Source organism: Magnolia sinica, chromosome 1, assembly GCF_029962835.1.
Source record: "Magnolia sinica isolate HGM2019 chromosome 1, MsV1, whole genome shotgun sequence".
Classification (NCBI taxonomy): Eukaryota; Viridiplantae; Streptophyta; class Magnoliopsida; order Magnoliales; family Magnoliaceae; genus Magnolia; species Magnolia sinica.
In genome coordinates, this window is record NC_080573.1 from 132,429,857 (window position 1) to 132,450,013 (window position 20,157).

The following is a 20,157-nucleotide window of genomic DNA, read 5'->3' on the forward strand; positions in this document are numbered from 1 at the left end:
GAAGTGCAGGTGGCTGTTGATATTCCAAAACGCAGAATAGACTGTGTAACAAAATAAACTGTGGGCCACCATGGTTTTAACCCAAAATCGATCAGGTCTGAATGGTTTTTCTTAAGTAATCCGGTGGACGGTGTGGATTTCTTGAAAGATAGCCAAAGTGGGTGCCACCGAGAGCTCAGCGCAGCTCTTGTGCGTATGTTACGCACGTCCGAAAATTTCGGACATTCCGGACAGTGGTGGCCCATCTCCGTCGATCTATTTGATGATCCAGACCATTCAAGTTGCAGATTCTGGGGTCTAAACTCCTCCTAGGTGGTCGGATCGACCGGACTGGCTTCACTTTTCATCTTGCACTTGTTCCAAACGCAACAAAACTATGCGTTTTCATGCGTAGAAGCAGAGTTCCGCGAGGAGTCTGCTGCGAACGGTGGAGCATAACGGAGTCGGTTCACTGACTCTAGATCTATAAAAGAGGAGAGGGACAGGTGAAGACACGAGGCGAATTGGAAGGGAAGCTGGGACGTGAAGCGTGGAGCAGCGAGAGAGAGTTTTGTTTTTTTTCCTTTCCTATTATTTTTAGTTGTTTATTTTATTTTTAAGAGATTTAGCCGTCCATGTCTGGCTGAACCTCTTAGCTAGGCTAAGAGGTGAAGCTTGTAGTCTGATGGAAGAGACTTTGCTTGTGCCTCTTGTTTAGACTGACTGATGTTGATTTTAGTTCAATTAATACTTTCAGTTTTTTTTATGGTTTGTTGTGACTGTAATTACAATAGATCTGCGGTGGCTTTGAGTATTTCTTCCTCCTTTTGATGCTTATGACGTCAGGAAGCCCTGTTGTTCACCATCGTCTCCTGGGCATGGTCGGATGACGGTACCCTTCCTAACTTTCATAGCATGTTGATTGGTTGGTAATTAGTTTAATTCTGTTGTTTACTTTGTCTCCTGGGCATGGTTTGGTGATGGAATCCATTCTAATTCATATACCTTTCATCTCTTGAAAACTAGATCAAGTAAGTTCAGTTTAATTTCCCTGATTCTTGATACAGGCATAAGATCTCTCTGATTTCTACAAGTGGATCCTCTAAATCCCTAGTTTCCTTCCTTTGAATCTACGTATTTTAGTTTACTATTTCATTATTATTCCTCAAATCCACCTGATTTAGATTTTATCTTAATCTAGTTCTAGTTCTAGTGAGTTTCAGATAACGTACAGGTATCAGTCCCTTGGGATTCGACCTCGGTCTCACCGAGTTTATTACTACATCATAACCCTATACTTGGGGAGTGAACAATGCCACTCTATTCTTATAAATAGGTACCATAGTATTTTTCATCCGTTCGTTCGGCATTTTCTTCGATCTTATAATCTTGTTGAATAACTTTGTCAAGTAAAATAAATGGAATTCATAGTTTGTAGCTCAGTAGTATAGGTGTGTTTCAACATTGAGGTCTTAGGTTTGAGCGTAGCTTACTTTCAAAATAAAGAAGAAAAAACCTGTATCTTCTGTGCACTTCCAATCCTCTACTGGTATAGCATTTGGTCCTAGGGCCTTGCTTGTCTTCATCTTTCACATTCCAGATGCCCAATTCCGACAACAATCTACTATATCTGGCCCCATTTGAGTTTATAGTTTCTTATGTTCCTAATCTCTTAGAGTGGTGGTTATTTAATAAGTTATAGAAATAGCTTCTCCATCTTTTATTGATCTCATTGTCCTTTAATAGTACTCTCTGGTCATCTTCCTTAATGCATCTAACATGATCTAGGTCCCTGCCCTTTGTCGCATCTTTTTAAGTTTGAAGACATCTTTCTCACCTTCTTATCTCCAATCTATTGTGCACATCACAAGGTATTCAAAAAACAGTTATGTTACAGCGATTATGTAATGGTAATGGTGGGAACTGTTATGCATTACATGGCTGTAATGACTGTTATGGAAAGAATGGCCCGTTACCAAGGTATCAATAAGTAACAATAACAGTTTGTACCGTTGTGTTACAAGGCCGTAACGACCTGTTATGTAATGGTAGTGGTGATGGTGTGTAGCGTTGCGCATTACAGGGCCATAACGACCCATTACAGAAAATGGCCTGTAACCGCACGTTACAGTGCCGTTACAGTTTTTTTTTTTTTTTTTTGGTGTGTGTGTGTGTGTGTGCGCGCGCGCGCGCACAAAAATAGCTGTAACAGCTGTTACAGCTTATATTGTATTGGTATAGATGGTGGCCAATATTGACTACTTTGCCCGTAACGGCCACTATGGGGGTATTTTTGGCTGCAGCCTTTTGAATGAAATATCATCATCTTTATTTATTTATTTATTTTAAGGGGGTCGCTATGGGGCTGATACATTTTTTTTAAAAAAAATGGCCGCGATGGCTGTTACGACCTGTATCGTAACAGTAACTACGGTGGCAGTTATGGCTACCGTTACTGTTATCAAACACCTTGGCACATCATTACATGTCTTATGTTTAGCCTAACAGCCCTGACTACTTTTTGAGTATTGTTTTTGGCATTTCTGTATTTCTTCAAAATTTTCCTCATTTCTAGTTCTTGTCGGGTCTTTAAACATAATCTTCTCTCTCTAATAGGCTTTTGAACCTTATCATTCCACCAAGTTCCCTTGTGTTAGTGGCTTTTCCCTCTATATACTCCTAATACTTCTTTTGGGACTTTCTTAATGCACTCAACCATCTCATTTCAAATAACATTAATTTCTTTCTCAACATTTGATTTTCCTTCTTTCATCAATTTAAATAACACAGTTTTCCTTCCTTTTAAATTCTACCACCTTGTTTTTTCATGCCTATTAATTTCACTCCCTCTTTTTTATCGCTTAATGTAAAGATCCACAACAATTAACTCTCCTTAGTTTCATTTTATCTACTAACTCCATATTCTTACTTGTCAATGTTCTTGTATTCTATGTGGCAAGACAAATCCTTTCTCATGGACTATCTTCTTTACCTGCACTATTCCAAAATGACACAAGAACCCTTGCCTACTTCTCACTGCAACCAGGCGCCATGGCTGTGCGTCGCTTCTAGAGGACGCCCTAGCCAACCCTTGCCCATTTGTACCAGGGTGTTTGATGTAGTGTGTTGCATGCAAGAAACAGGCAAGGGTTATAGAGGACGCCCTAGCCAACCCTTGCATACTTCTCACTGCAACCAGGTGCCATGGCTGTGCGTCGCTTGTAGAGGACGCCCTAGCCAACCCTCACCCATTTGTACCAGGGTGTTTGATGTAGTGTGTCGCATGCAAGAAACACCTTAGCCAACTTTGCCCATTTCTCACTTCACCTGGGTGGTTCAACACGTCTTGATGCAACCCTCCTTTATCCGGGCTTTCAACCAGCAATGAAAGCACAAAATTTCCACTGGCGGGGTTAAATTTTCTATAGAAAATAACGATATTTATGGTCTCCATGTTTATTTATTGATCATCTTGGTTTCTAAGGTGAGTAGGTGACTGCCTAGGTGCCAGGCAATCAGGGGGCCTAGGCAATGTGATATGTGTGCTTGTGTCTATATTTTGTTGAGCTTGAATAGGTATTTTGTGTTGAATTTTAACAAACCATAATCCGATGATTGTCTTCCCTTGACTGAGGGATTTTTTTTCTTTGGCTTTACTCAGGAAGATAAAATTTTGGCTCTTCTCTGTGAGGTAGCTGATTCTACTTTCAGTTGTTTCATTAAAATATGTTTCCTATGTCTTTTCAGTATGCTTGCCAAAGACATCCAATTGAAATCATTATTTCCAAACTTCCTGGGGTCTCGTTGTCAATTATTTTGATGTTGTATCTGTAGTCCAATAATTTGCAGTTGAATTTTGTAGTAAATTTCTTTGTGATGTTCCAAGGTATTGATAGTTATACATATGATCTATTTCACTGAATCGACAGAATACCATCTGGGACAACTTAAGGCAAAGATAGCCAAGTTGAGGACACAATTGTTGGAGCCTCCAAAGGTATGCAAATTTCATTTTGGTCTTGTGTTCAACTACTTGTTTCCTTGTAATGCTGTCAATGCAGTAGTTCTCAGAGGCATTTAAATGATGTAATAGAACTAATTGCATTTGTATGACATTAGTTTGATGTTCTTGCATTAAGTACTGATATGGTCGATTTATCTGGCATAACTATGAAAATACCGATGGCTTTATGAAATTACCAGTCAAATTTCTTGTTTGTCAGTGTTTCCTACATATCATCCACAATTTTCCCCCTTTATGTTTTGGTTCATATGTTTACTGTTAACTGCAGTAGGTTTCACTCCCTTAAATTATGAAACAGGGTACCAGTGGAGCTGGAGAGGGGTTTGAAGTTACAAAATTTGGCCATGGTCGCGTCGCACTAATTGGATTTCCAAGGTTTGTTTGTTCTTAGTAGTTAGCCATATGATACGATTTAAGTAGATATCATCTTTCTGCCTACTTATATATCTTTCTCACTCAGAAAAAAAACCATTACATTTTATGGACATAATGGAAGTTTTGCTCAAATTCTGTCCCAGTTTCTGGGCAACCAGATATTCCACTTTAGCTGCTGTATGCTGTCTTTGCTATTTGGAGTTAATTTGGTCTGTGTTGGGAAAGACAGGAGTTTCAAAAGGATATATTGACGTGGTTAAGGATATGTATGAGGGAGCGGTAACAAATGTGAGGACCGCTAGTGGTGAGACAAGTGAGTTACCAATTAATGTAGGCTTGCACCAGGGGTTGGCATTGAGCCCGTAGCTTTTCGCTTATGGACAAGTTAACAAGGCATTTGCTGGAAGAGATCCCATGGTATATGTTGTATGTAGATGGCATAGTTTTGATTGATGGAGTAAACACAGCTAGATTTATGGCTCAGTGGTAGACACTGTGTTTCAACTCTGAGGTCATGGGTTTGAGAACCCATGTGGTGTGTGTGGGCGTGAGAGTGTGTATTTGACCATTCAAAAGAAAGAAAAATTAGTCAAAAAACAGAGTATATGGAGTGCAATTTTAGTAATAATATGAGTGAAAACGAGGAATTTGTTAAGATTGTTGATCAAGAAGGTTCCCAAAATTACCACTTTTGATACCTTGGGTCAATAATTCATGAGAGTGGATGGATTGAGAAGGGTGTTGGCCATAGAATTCAAGTTGGGTGGAAGAAATGGAGACGTGCCTCTGGAGTTTGGAGGTGTAGCATGGAATTGATGTATAACACATGATTTAATGCTAGCATGCAATGTAGAGATTACCAAAAGAGTCCATAAAGGAATTCAAGTAACAAAAGATAATTAACCTACCACATGATTAAGAGGAAACAATAGGAAATAAAATTTGTTTAGGCTGATATACTTCGTCTTATTATCGCCATGCTCATCTCTTTCGAGGGACACTGATGCGCACAATGACTGAATCCTTAGCAATTGAAACATTGCACTGGTTCACCGCTTGTACATTTGTTCCAGGGTGCCGATGTTGCGAGACAGGATTTCTTGTTAAATGTCGATTTAGAGGCGCGTTTTAAAACGCGAGAGTAATCATCGAGTCCTCCTCAATATTACATCGCATTATGTATTCATCAAATTTAGCGATGTAATTTGACATGGGCAGTGTTTCCTAGTGAAAAGATTGCTACTGATCTAAGAGCTTTTGACGATATGAGAGGGGGACATACTTCTCCTTAAGAATTTTTTTTTTTCATCTCTACCCAGTGTGTGACTGGAGCATTTCTAGACCTCTCCATTTTCCGGTTCGTGTTGGTCCAAAATAATTTGTCCTGACCCACCAACTTCATTTTGGCAAACCGTACACGGCGGATATGTCATACCACTCAAAATAATGGTCCATGTTCGCCATCGAGTCAATGAATGCCGTGGTGTCCAAGCGACCATCAAAACCGGGAGCTTCTACTTTCACACTCTTCATGACATGCGCATATGGGTCATGATGGTCATGACGCTCCTCACGATTTGGTTGCACATGCTCTCCACCACGGCCAACAACTTGGCCACGTCCTTCAACTTGACCCTAGTCTTGAGATCGGACATCTTCCCTAATATTGGGGTTCGCCTGGAGGGAGGCTTCTAGCTGATTGACGCGCATGTTTTTCATGGTCAGTTGAGTGGCGGTGCTCCTATTAAGTGCCTCAGTGGCCGTAAGACAATTATTGATAGCATTAAGAGCCTCATTAATCTATCCTAAGTTCACGATGGGATGTATACCAAAACCACGCCCAGAACGAGTTGGCATAAACTAGGGGTGCCGAAATAACCTAGACCTGACACTTAAGTTAGGGACAATGGAGTGTAACGCTATGTGGCATGATGATATGGAATGCACGCTATATGTGAACAAAAGAAACTAAAACCCTAGAACGCGAAATTTCAACCTAAATGCAACTCTAACTTAGATGCGACAAAAATAGCCAATGCTAACTCTAATACCAAATTTGATGCGGAACACATGATTTAATGCTAGCATGCAACGTAGAGATTACCAAAGAGTCCATAAAGTAATTTAAGTAACAAAAAATGTTAACCTACCACATGATCAAGAGTAAACAATAGGAAATAAAATTTGATTTAACTTAAATCATATACCCGCATGCTATGAAATCATATAAATCAATTAAAACTAGTCCCAATGGAAGGATAGAACTTCCAACTTAGCATCGGCACCATCCACATTCAAGGGGCTGACTTGTAAGTTCTAAGACTAGGGTTGGAAGGGAAGATTTGAGATTTGGGGGTCCATGGGAATTTGGGATTTTGGGTTTAGGGTTTTTTTTTTGAAGTTGGAGACAATAGGAATTAGGGTTAGGGTTTATGAAAGGAGAAACTGGGAGCTTTTACTTTTACGCTCTTCATGACATGTGCATCTGGGTCATGTTGGTCATGATGCCCCTCACGATGTGCTTGCACATGCGCTCCACCACGGCCAACACATTGGCTACGACTGCAACCACGTCCTTCAACTTGACCCCCGACTTAAGATTGGACATCTTCCTTAATGTTGGGATTAACCTGGAGGGAGGCTTCTAGTTGATTGATGTGCGCATTGGTCGCAGTCAGTTGAGTGGTGGTGGTTCTATTGTGAGCCTGAATGGCCGCAAGACAATTATTGATAGCATTAAGAGCCTCGTCAATCTGTTCTAAGTTCATGGTGAGATGTAGACCAAAACCACACCCAGAACGAGTTGGCATAAACTAGGGGTGCCGAAATAGTCTAAACCTGACACTCTAAGTTAGGGACAATGGAGTGTAATGCTATGGGGCATGATGATATGGAATACACTCTATATGTGAACAAAAGAAACTAAAACTCTAGAATGCGAAATTCCAGCCTAAATGCAACTCTAACTTAGATGTGACAAAAATAGCCTATGCTAAACCTATAGGCTTTGATACCAAATTTGATGTAGAACACATGATTTAATGCTAGCATGCAACGTGGAGATTACCAAATAGTCCATAAAGTAATTCAAGTAACAAAATATGTTAACCTACAACATGATTACGTGTAAACAATAGGAAATAAAATCCAATTTAACCTAAATCACATGCCCCCATGCTATGAAATCATATAAATCAATTGAAACCAGTCCCAATGGAAGGATAGAACTTCCAACTTAGCATAGGTACAATCCACACTCAAGGGGCTAACTTAGAGGTTCTAAGATTAGGTTGGAAGGAAAGATTTGAGATTTGGGAATTTAGGGCCTTTGGGAATTGGGGATTTTGGGTTTAGGGTTATATATATATATATATATATGTATGTATGTATGTATGTATGTATGGGGAAAATAGGAATTAGGGTTAGAGTTTATGAATAAGCTTTAGGGATTTACGGTTTGTGAAAAGAGAAATATGGATCGAAGAAGTAAGAGAAGAGGGATGGTATAAGGGGGCGTACAAAAGATGGGTTGGATTGGTGGATGAGGCTAAGAGAGGAGGAAAAGGAAGAAGGGTTTGAAGGAAAAGGAGGAGAGAGAGAGAGAGAGAGAGAGAGAGAGAGAGAGAGAGAGAGAGAGAGAGAGAGAGAGAGACACTTCCAAGAAGAAAAAATCCGAATTGGCTGGCCATTCCTTGTCTTTAAATAAGACTCAATTTTGGGTTTTGACCAAAATACTCTCAGATCAAATTTCTTCCACTTATGTCTGACTTGCTCAAAATTAAAATTAAATACAACTCAAATATAAATAACTAATGAAACATGAAACCTAACCAATAAAATAAATATCCTAATACTATGATCAAAGTGATCAAATATCATAATGATCTGACCGTCCGATTGAGAGGTCTACTTGATTCAACGACACCTTCTCTCAATCCAATGGTCCAAACTCCTCAAGAATGCAGCCCACATGCATCTTCATAGTGTAGGGTCTTCGAAGATGCATCAAATGCATCTGGGGTCTTCAAAATGGTCCACTCGGCCTACCCAGACCCACGTAGTGGTCATCCGTCTAGAGGGAAACTGATGATGATCTCTTCCTCCTTTGGTAGACTCTAAATGGTGCTCTGATGTCCTGATCAGGAATACATTGTTAGAAGAATATTAAAGATGAGGAAATAGTTTTCTTCCCGAGGCATAAAACTCCATGAGTTTGGAGTTTTTTGTTCTTCTACTCTGCTAAGAAGTTTGGAGTACATTGTTTAGAAGAATATTAAAGATGAGGAAATGGTAATCGTTTGGGCAGAGTCGAGGTGTAGCATGGAATGACATTGATAAGTATTGGTTGTCGGATTATCCTACCATCTTCAAAAAAATCAGTTTTTCTGTGTCCTTGAATCATTTTGGATCCTTCACTGTAGAGTTCAGGTGCCCCATCTGCCCATCCCTCCAATTGTGGAAGAATGCTGTTGGGTGGCATGGGCAACCGGGATTTTGACTTGCGGTCACCCTGAGCATGGGGAGCTTTTGCTGACAAATAAATGTGCAGGAAGATGAAGAATCGGTTGATTGTCTTTCCATCCATTTTTTTTTTGTTGCAACGCAAATTTTATCTCTTCCTGAAGTTCATTGGAATTGTGGGGGTTTTTCATGAGTTCCATTGAATATTTATTTGGATGGATGGATGAGCAGCCCTTTTCAGTGAAAAGGTGATATTCTCTGGAGAAGCCTTGCTCACATTATTCTTTGGAGTAAAGAAAGAAATGAGAAACTCTTTAGTGATGTGGCTATGGAGACACATTACTTTACATGTTAGAACTGATTATCACATCATTTCTTGGGCTGGAATGGAAGAGTTTTGGGGAGTGAATGTGCGAGTTGTTAGGAATTGGAAGGCGTTGCCATTTTTGGAGTAGGGCAAGATCTGTGGAAGAAGAAACAGAAGTATAATGGGCAGTGACTGTTTCTGGTTCTGTCAAACCAAATTTTGATGAAGTTCACATTGGCAATGTGAACTATGCCGGAATTGGGTTGTTTTAAGTGGTGAAAATGATACAGGTGATTTTATTTTTGTATTCTCCAGTCCAGTTTGTGTCAAGGTGTTCAGTAGGAAACAAGAAGGAAAGGTGGACCGAAGGTGATGACTTTTGGAAGCCTAGGAATTTTGATCTTCTATGTTGTGGGTTTCAAGGTATTAATTAGCACAAGGGTTCTGACTAAGCAAAGGCAATTGCTCTGCTAAAAGCTTTAAAAATTTTCAGAGATTCATTGCAGGGGCATCTCATAGAGGAAGGTGGTTCAGTCAATGCCTTAACTCTCAAGAGAATGCTGGGTTTGTGGAGGGTCCTGTTTATTGAAAACAAAAACTATGGAGGGTCCTGTTTATTGAAAACAAAAACTATGGTCCATGAGAAGCACAGTTAGAAGCTTCCTGATTGGTGAATATTAAATACAAAATCTTCAAATTTAATTCTTCCCCCATATTAGCATTGCAATTTACTGCCACATACAGAAATATAGTAATTTATGACATGGCTTATCAATGAGGCATGATTGATTTGATTAGACTTGCAATAGCTGTTGGTCGAGTCTCACTCAAGTTTAAAGACTTGAAACTCAAACATGGGGTGGATAGGTGCCACTCGGAATCAATTTGAGACTTGGTCAAGTACTCGGTCACTTGTCCTAGGAAAGCAACGATCTCATTTGAAGCAGTTTTTGGTTGAATGTATCCTCATTTTTTCCATGGGTAAGTCCTTAAGAGTTAACACATTCCTACTTTGGGAACATAATTCATCCAGAGAGTAAAATAGTAAAATACCATATTCAATTTATTTGATATGTCGGTGACAGAAGTTTGAATTATCCAGTGAATAATTTTCACCTGAAACTCCTTTCATCTTATGGTGAGTTGGTGACTTCTATGATCAATTGCATGATGCATTTTGTATAATGCTAAGCAAGCTTATCACTTTTATCAATTCTAGTGACATACTGCTTTTCCACTAACTTAGCATCTCTTGTGCTGTCAGTGTGGGGAAGTCCACGCTTCTGACTCTATTAACAGGAACACACTCAGAAGCTGCTTCATATGAGTTCACCACCCTTACTTGCATTCCTGGGATTATCCACTACAATGACACAAAAATTCAGCTTCTCGACCTTCCTGGAATCATTGAGGGTGCTTCCGAAGGCAAGGGACGTGGTAGGCAGGTAAGCATCCGAACATTCTTCTCTGTTTCTAGGATGTGTTTTCAATTGTTTCTGTTTATCTAGCAATGATCATGTTTATATATATATTTTTTATTTTTTATTTTCACGGTGGATGATGTGTGGCTGCGAGTTCCCATGAGTAATAGTTATCATTCATCTATGAATGATCACTTAGCCACTTAACAATGATTTGAATCAATTCTGGAAATCAACCACGCCTAGTTTTTTGGTTATTCTTTCAGATGAAGATGGAACTCTTCCTTGAAGACTCCTGCAGGAATTGGTATGGTTCCTCAAATTATGTACAAGTGGGATTTCCATGCAATACCCTAAGGGCATGTTTGGATATGTGTCATCCAATGGAAAAGAAAGAAATAATAATAAATTATCCAATGGTGATTTCCATGAGAACTATTGAAGCATGGATTACAATTTTAGAGTCTTTTTTTAGGTAGATAGCAAGTGAAAACCTCATATTCTTCTCACAACAGTCACCTAGTTTCTTGTGCCAAGAAATCAAATTATGGAAAAGTGTAATGACCATTTTCTTTGCGATCCAAACAACATAAAATTGTCACATATAAGGAAAACCCCTTTCCTTTCCATTGTTTGGCATGCAATGTTTGGTGTCCAAACATGGCCTAAAAGGCTACCAACTATATTAGAGTGATCAATAGGAGCAGGAGTTGGTTTAACACCAACACCCTTCCTTCCCCGCAAGTTCCACAGATGAAGCAGAAACTATGTGTTGGTCATTACATTTTCATTTCCAGATGAATTGTAGACTTCCTATTAGAAATTAGGGAAAATGGGAGATGTGTCAAATGGGATGGTATGCCTTTTTTGGCCCCCTTGGAGAGTTGCATGGGTAACCAAATGTGTCTCTACACACGTCTGCTGTACACATGGCCCACTGATGATACTACGAAACAATCCAACTATCGGCCACATCACTAAAATCACACCAATGGAATGATTGAAACTGTCCAATGGTTGGCCATCTAAATGGATGGTTCAAAAACATTGGCAAGTCGCTTGTTTGTGATCCTTATGTTTGTGGCCCACCCAAGGTTTGAAATTTCCTCATTTTCGGCTAATTTCCTCATTTTCCTCATTTTTAATGGGCTTATTACAATCATTATATCAAATATCACATACGTACACTAATTTGGAATATTAAAGCTGATTTGGGATATCACATATGTTCCTGTCAATGTATTGAAAATTTCCAGTGCATTCTAATTCCTCCCATTTACTTCCATCCAAACGGAATATTTCCCATCCAAACACAACCGAGTTAGTCATTTACTCCTGATTCATTTCCCTCCAATTTCATTTCCAATTTACCCTCATTTACAAGCTTCCAAATGAGCCCTTGTTGTTCACATGCTGCATCTTGGATTGATGCAATGGAGTACATATTAAAGGCATGCCGATATGATCACAAGCAATTATTCCTTATGTTCATTATTTACATGTGGTTATTTTTAAGTTTCTTGACATAGTTAACTGAGATGCTTCTTTTCCTGCACTTTATTTCAGTGAGTTGTTATCCTTTTTTTTTTTCCTTTTTCTTTATGGGCTTGAGTTTCAAGAGCTTAAAAATGGGATCTGATATTAAGTTTATCTCTCAGGTCATTGCAGTTTCTAAATCTTCGGACATTGTATTGATGGTTCTTGATGCTTCAAAAGTAAGTTTTCTATTCCTCAACAACAGAATTCTGTTAGCACAAGCCGAACTTGGATTACTTCTAGGGCAAGCCTCTTTTGCTTTACATTTGCATGCTTCCAGAAGATAGTGTCTTGTTTTTGTTTTAGCTAGAGGTTCAAACTATGTAAAGGGATCTTCCAACATCATTTGATATGCGTGCCACTGCCATGTATTTGTTCCATCTTTTGTATTTTTTTGGTTAGTCCAACATAAACCATGTAATTGATGTGCCTCACTTCATGTAGGTTCGGAGATTCTTTTGCTTCTGATGCCTTCCTCAATGTGCAGGATTTTGCAGCTTGTTTACAACTGTTTACAAGGCACAAATTCAATATTTTTAACTCTTTTGGGAAATCTATACTTCTGTATTATACCAGTTATTCAAAACATTGCACATCTTAAAAGATCCGGTATTCTATCTTTTGTTGAATATGGTTGAAACTTGATACTACCCTATGTTACCCAGCTGTGGCAATGGTGTGGGCATGTCATGGTGGTGTTGCCTTGGCTCTATCATTCAGAAGGATGAGGAGACTAATGTTGATCTTTTCAGTAGAATTGGATCTGGGTGGTTGAAGTGGAGATGTGCCATTGAAGTGTTGTATGATCGGCACATGCCTATAAAATTCAAGGAAATTTTTTTATGACAACTATTGACCAACTATGCCATATGAGGCAGATTATTGGGTAGTAAGAAGGCAACAGAAGCAAAGATTGATTGTTCCAATGATGGGGATGCTGAGATGGATGTGAAGACTGGGAAGGACAGAATAAAGGATGAAGTCATCTGAAATAGCCTAAGAATAATTATATATGGTGTAAAGTGATGGAAAGCATACTGTGATGGTTCAGTCATGTGCAGCAAAGATCAGAGACAGCGCTAGTAAGGAAGGGAATATTGCTTGTTGTCAATAAAAGAGGAGCGAAATTTTGATTAGGGCAGAAGGGACTGAAAGGGGGCTGAGAGGAAGATAAAATTGGACATAGATTGATCCTGTATCCCCATTTTGGTGGGCCTGATGCCCTCCACGTCAGGTTTGTACAGGTGGACTACTACTGCCCCTTAATCACAATTTTTCATATCTTCACATAAATGTGACCAACATTTAGAGTTTTGTATCCTTACATGTATCGATGATAGGGGACATGGAAAGATACGGAAACATGTAGTGGTATCGATCAGAAGAATATCGTTGTTTGAGGGAAATTGGGAAGAAAGGTAAAAAAATTTAGCGAAACTTCAGGAGATGTTAAAAGATACATGTTTGCATATAGTGGAATGAAAATATTGTAAAAAAACAACTATACATAATAAGTTTCCATTTTATAGGGGCCTAACCATGTGTTGTGAAAAAAATCAATATAAACTAAATATATAAAATTTGTAGCCAATTAATAGATCGGCCAACACTCATCAATATATAAAAATTTCACATTAATTAATAGTGAAAACACATTTTCCAATATAAAAATGAAATAAAAAAGGATTTCATCAATTTCCCTGTTTTTCACTTAAATATTATTTTTTTTTTGCCACAAATCAATATCAGTGCATGACAATCATATATAGGCATAGACAAGTATGCGATCCATCACAATAAACTACGTACTTTGCTCCTTCCTCAGGAAGAGAGCACAAGGGGCAATGTCAGCTTCGTCTTAAGCTCTTGAAAAGCCTTTTCCGCGTCATCGTTTTAAACAAACCGGATGTTCTTCTTTGTCAACTGTGTTAACGGTCCAACAATCCTCGAGAATTCTTTAATGTGGCATCTGTAATACCCAACCATACCCAAGAAACTTCTGATTTCTCTAATTGTGGTGGGCTGCTCCCACTTAACAATTGCTTCCACCTTGGAGGGATCAATTGTAATGCCCTCACAGTTCACAACATATCCCAAGAACTTCACTTCTTCCTTCCAAAAATCACACTTGGACAACTTAGCATAAAACTGATTTCCCTTTAATGTATTTAAAGCTGTCCTCAAGTGTTCCTCATCGTCCTTCTGGCTTTTCGAATAAATTAGGATGTCATCAATGAAAACAATGACGAACCTTTCTAAGTACTGTATGAACATTCGATTAATGAGATCCATAAATACAGTCGGGGCATTTGTAAGTCCAAACTGCATGACTAGGAGTTCATAGTGCCTGTAACTAGTCCTAAAGGCTGTTTTTGGATTGTCCTCATCCCTTGCTCTCAATTGATGATGCCCGGACCTCAAATCAATCTTAGAAAATTACCGTGCACCCTTGAGCTGATCGAAGAGGTTATGATTATGGGACAAAGGATACTTGTTCTTCACCGTCACCTTGTTCAATCTTTTACAATCGATACACAGCTGCATTGATCCATCCTTCTTCTTGACTAAGAGAACTGGCGCGCCCCACAGGGAGACCCTAGGCCGGATAAATCCTTGTTCCATGAGTTCATCTATTTGCTTCCTAAATTCTTCTATCTTGCAAGGAGCCATTCGATACTGAGGCAAGGATATTGGTGCGGTTCCAGGCATGAGATCAATACTGAAGTCCACTTCCTGCCGAGGAGGTAATTCGGGTATATCTTGGAAAACTTTAGGAAACTCCTGTAGTACAGCTATTTGTTCCACTGTAACTTTAGCCGACTTCATCTCTTCCAATGCGATCCACATGAGTGGAATGAAGGGTTGGGATCCTTCTGATCATATAGTTGGCATTTGGGGAGGAAAACTCTACCGGATTGAGCTAAAAATCGGAAATCCCTGTTTGAACGGAGCTTCTGCTTGTTGAAACATAAATCACATACTGGACGGTTTTCGCCCAAGATCCCATGCATGTTCGTGTGCACGCATTCATGCGGACAACAACCCATCAGTTGGATTGGGGAGCCCTCCAAGCTGAATGGTTTGGATCTTCCATAGATGGGTCACCCTGCTCAGAGATGGGCCGTTCTCAGCCTTGGTGGGAAATGGATCTCCGTTTAAAACGAAGATTAAGAAGAGGACTCGGGTCTTCTTTGGGTCAAACTTGGTCAGCACCCGCCGACCGCTGATCGAATGATTTTTAATATATTTTATTTTATTTATAAATCTGTTGGGACTGCTAACAATTGGAGCTGTTCATCTAGTTGGCTGACCCTTGGGTCAAAAAATGAGATGGATCAGGTGTCCAGGTGGGCCACACCAATATACATTTTGTTGATTAATCATGCATTATTGCGTTTAATCATAAATTTCTGAAATCCAACGGTTGGATTTCTTAATAAGTCATACTTCACAATGCTAGGGCTCCTTCATGATATCTAGGTGTAGTCTATCTGTTGATTTTGAAATCAGATGATCCGATTTTCATGATCAAGTCTTGGATCGTCTGTCGGGATGTTGTGGACCCGATGTATGGTGGATCTTGCGATCTAGGTCCTGAAACTGATGATGTACGGTTTATTTTGTCCCTCAATGCTGTCTGAAGTTTTTTCCAGGATCGGATACCTAGAAACTAGTTTTCACAGGTAAAACTTTCAAATTTCAAAGGTAAATGATGTACTTTTATATGCGCATTTATATTTAATCAAAAAAATTTCCAAGGTGACCCCCCGAGGACCTCCAATACCTGAGTATTGGAAAGTTTAAGGTGTTACATTGGAGGTGAGCTGATCGCTTGGTGAAATCTAGGACATGTCTAGCCCAATACAGATTCATTTCGGTCAAGTGTTCAGTGAGGCACTAATGCATCTGACAGGCTAGTGAAAGGAATATGCCGATCCTCATTATGTTTAATTGGTAACTGAATGTTAGAAAATAAAATACCAAAAAGAAAATGTATAGCATGGCTTCAGGATATATTCATGATCCAGCATTCCATCCTCACAGTGACTAGAATTGGGAACTGAAGAAGAATCCATTATTGGTTTTTTATGAGATGATTAGTTTACCCTGAGAGAAATCAATTTTCCCCCATCCTTTAAAAGTTCTAAATTATAACAAGAAGAGCGGCAGCATGAGCTGGTTTATTGCAGCTGAGAGCAAGTGGCACTTAGACCTGTGCACTAAAAATAATCAAATATCTTTCAAAATTTGAAAACTAAAGTTGTTTTTCATCATTCCTGACATATGGGGAAAAAAAAAATCTTGTTAATTGTTCTGGTTCTCTAACTTTGAAGGAGATTTCCACTATTCTGTTACTCTCTCAATTTGAAATCCATTCTGGATAGAGCTTTTATGATTGACCTCATGCTTTGATGGTTTGGCTCTCTTATGTTGTTAGTTCCTTGACATGTCTGGACATTTGACCAACTGATTTTGCTAATGTCAGGCATATCCGTAAATAATAAAATTCATGTATTGGTATCTCCACCCAATATTTAAGTCATAGTTTTATGTGTCTACATGAAGGTTACCTAAATATGTGCTACTTTGTGGCACATTCATTTCCTTGTAACTGATGTGGAATTTCAGTTTCTGTATTTGTAGTATATATAATTTTCTTAATCAGCCCATTTAATTGATTGCCTTGTACCTTTCAAAAAAAAATAAAATGATTGCCTCATTTTAACATGCTTGTAGAGCGAGGGCCATCGTCAAATACTAACAAAAGAGCTGGAGGCTGTGGGCTTGCGTTTAAACAAGAGACCACCTCAAGTAAGATTGTTTCTTGGAGGGCATTGCATGGCTGCCAATATCCTAAGTTAATCTCAGTTGCATGAACCTTTCGTGGGTCCTTGTTCACATGCAGATATATTTCAAAAAGAAGAAGACAGGAGGCATTTCTTTCAACAGTACTATGGCTCTAACTCATGTCGATGAGAAGCTCTGCTATCAAATTCTGCACGAGTACAAGATACACAATGCAGAGGTAGTGATTTATCAATTCAGGAACAAGAACAATAACTGAAGCATTGCAGAAATATGGTTGCATTGCGAGTGTTCTTTGGAATTTCTTCAGATTTACTATTATTCCATCATTTGATCCTGCAACTCATCTGACTTCTATACTTCCTTTGCTTGGCTTTTTTCAGGTGTTATTCCGTGAGGATGCCACCGTTGACGATCTTATTGATGTCATTGAGGGAAACCGTAAATACATGAAATGCATCTATGTTTATAACAAAATTGATGTAATCGGTATTGATGATGTGGACAAACTAGCCCGGCAACCGAATTCCGTGGTCATCAGCTGCAATTTGAAGGCAGGTTCTACTTTCTGTTTTCTGATGAGGGCGTCACTTCTTTTTCTTTTTCTTTTCTTTCTTTCTTCTTCTTCTTCTTCTTCTTCTTCTTTTTTTTTTTTTTGTTCCTGCACTTGTATCCAGGATTCCAGTTATGCATTATCGCTTGCTTTTTTATAATTATTATTATTTTTTAAATTATATTACAGCTGAATTTAGACAGACTACTTGCAAAAATGTGGGAGGAAATGGGGCTGGTAAGAGTATACACAAAGCCACAGGGGCAGCAACCTGATTTTTCAGATCCCGTAGTACTTTCCACGGTAGGTTGCACATTCTTCTTGAAGAAATATACAATGTTCCATAAACATTTGCTTGGTCTGACAAACTGTATGTATGGGGAGCACCTTTGGTGATCCTGATGATTTTGTGGTCGGCCCATGGTGGATGGAAGATCCTACAAAAATATCCTGCAGCTATGAACCTAATTGTCTGATTGCACCGTTGAACGTGGACGGTGGACCCCTGGTCATGATTGTAATTTTCATTGGGTGGCTAGGATAATCTGATAAGTAGGATATTGGGGCTTGGCCGATCCCATGATGGGTCCACATATCAACAGTTTATGTTACTGGAAGCTGGGCCCACCTTTGCCATTCATCCATTCCTGGATTGATTAAAAAACCTCACTTCCTTCACTCAGGCATCATGCGCTATCTCATTCTTCTGTCCTTCAAATTGTTTACTTTTGGAATGTGCTGTTAGAGTTCCATTGTTTCCTGACCTGTTTTCGTGCCATCTAATTTCAGGACAGAGGTGGCTGCTCAGTAGAAGACTTCTGTAATCATATACACAGGAATCTGTTGAAGGAGGTGAAGTATGTGCTGGTGTGGGGCACGAGTGCAAGGCACTATCCACAGCACTGTGGACTTTCTCACGTTCTTCATGATGAGGATGTGGTTCAGATAGTGAAGAAGAAGGTATATCAACCTGTTTTTCATTAGACCTGACAACGTGTACCCAGACATGCGGGTACCTAATGGACTCAAGCCTGATTTTAATTGGTCCAGGTTCAACTTTTTGGACCCTTTAAGAAATCGTGTTTGGTTCAGGTCTCTCATTTTTGGATCCATTAAACACCATTTCTAGATATCGCTCAAAAAAAAAAAAAAAAACACCATTTCTAGTTGGGTCTGGGTCGGTTGCCAAAGTTGGTTCCTGTTAGTTTAATAGTTATATTATATATGTTGAATCTATTGATTATTCTCACAGTGAATGAGGTTTGCTAAGCCACACACACGTCCAAGTGGCACGTGCGCTATATATAATCCATCTATCAGGTGGGCCCAGCCATGTAAATCTCTCATTTGACCTGGAACTGACCCAAGCACAACTAGAAACCTAGGTCCAAAGACCTGATGGGTGCCAACAAGGCCTGAACCCAAGTAGTCCAGGTATGGGTACTCTAGGACCTTACAATTCGACTGCCCTATTTTCATCAATTGTCACTAGTGCTTTTGATGATAAGCTAGGAACACACCAGGCCCATTATCTCAATTTTGCAAAGCTTACCACTTGGGCTCAGGTCTCAATGGTTGATTATAATAGGAGACCTACTAAGGTTACTCGTTTTCTTGTCATTCACTAGATGGCCTTACCTTGTATGCACTGTGGCCTGGTAATCAGTCAGTCCAGCGAACAAGTGGGCCATGTGTATATGGATTGGGAACTGTTGGTCAATCCTCTTCAACCGATGCTTTTTCATATATGGATAATAATGCAAAGGAGTATTTTCTACATAGAAGCTCCAACCTTGGAATCCAATGAAATTTTAATATGTTTCTTTTCATTGTGCACCCTGCAGGAGAAGGAAGATGGTGGGGGAAGAGGTCGGTTCAAGTCACATTCAACAGCGCCTGCTCGGATATCTGACAGAGAGAAGAAGGCTCCCTTGAAAACATGATTATGTAGATACCTATGTCAGGATTGGTAGTTTAATCAGTGGTTCAGGGCCAGCATCTTGAGTGTTGCAGACTGATCAGGAGTTCACAATATCATTTATCCACAATGGTAGTAGATTATTCCGCGTGGGAAGCTGTGGTCCCTCAGGAGTGAAATAATCAACAGTGCATATTCCATTTTTCACTAGTAAACTGCATCTTTTACCGAAAAAGAAAGAGAGTCAGATGGGACCCATTCTTCTGATGTTTTGTTCCATTAAGCTTATGGGATGTTATTTGCGTTGTTCTTCGAGTTCAATCGTGAGACTGATATCCGGATTCACTTTAAGGGGGGTGTATGTATTCTGTCTCAGCAAAATGAAACTTAGAAGTGGGCAATTAAATTGAATTTTGGCTTTCAGAAAATGGGAAGTATGTTGTATCTTGTTTTACTCAAATCAATTGGCTTGTTGAGTTAATATTAAGGAGTTCTCTGTCGGCTTTTCTTAGTTTAGTCTTCCAACGGCAGTTTGTTGTGCGAGACTATAAATTGATGGCGTTGGGTGCAGTTCCAGCTCATGAGTGCACTTGGTAAGTTTGATGTTTGGGCAACACAGAGCAGAACTGGCATTTTGTTGTTTCCCTGCTTTTTGCGCCCCAAATCATGATCGGTCTTATCTGAACTGTGTTACTCTGGTGGGGTATTCCGGCTACCCAAACATGCACTTATAAGTTGCCTCTGTTTGTTGCACCTGTATTGCTGTATCATGAAGAG

General features: G+C 39.4%; 1 protein-coding gene across 2 annotated transcripts in view; it reads left to right on the forward strand.

Annotated features, from left to right (window-relative positions):
• Positions 1-19,789, forward strand: part of LOC131218078 (developmentally-regulated G-protein 2) — a 30,655-nt gene extending 10,866 nt beyond the window's left edge. For both annotated transcript variants that reach the window (XM_058212763.1, XM_058212769.1), the window contains 10 exons: positions 3,909-3,976; positions 4,302-4,378; positions 10,411-10,591; positions 12,226-12,282; positions 16,841-16,915; positions 17,010-17,129; positions 17,293-17,463; positions 17,652-17,765; positions 18,252-18,422; positions 19,307-19,789. In XM_058212763.1, coding sequence (XP_058068746.1) covers positions 3,909-3,976; positions 4,302-4,378; positions 10,411-10,591; positions 12,226-12,282; positions 16,841-16,915; positions 17,010-17,129; positions 17,293-17,463; positions 17,652-17,765; positions 18,252-18,422; positions 19,307-19,405 — 1,133 coding nt within the window. In that variant the 3' untranslated portion in view covers positions 19,406-19,789. The remainder of the gene's footprint in view (positions 1-3,908; positions 3,977-4,301; positions 4,379-10,410; positions 10,592-12,225; positions 12,283-16,840; positions 16,916-17,009; positions 17,130-17,292; positions 17,464-17,651; positions 17,766-18,251; positions 18,423-19,306) is intronic.
• The last annotated feature ends 368 nt before the right edge of the window (positions 19,790-20,157 follow it).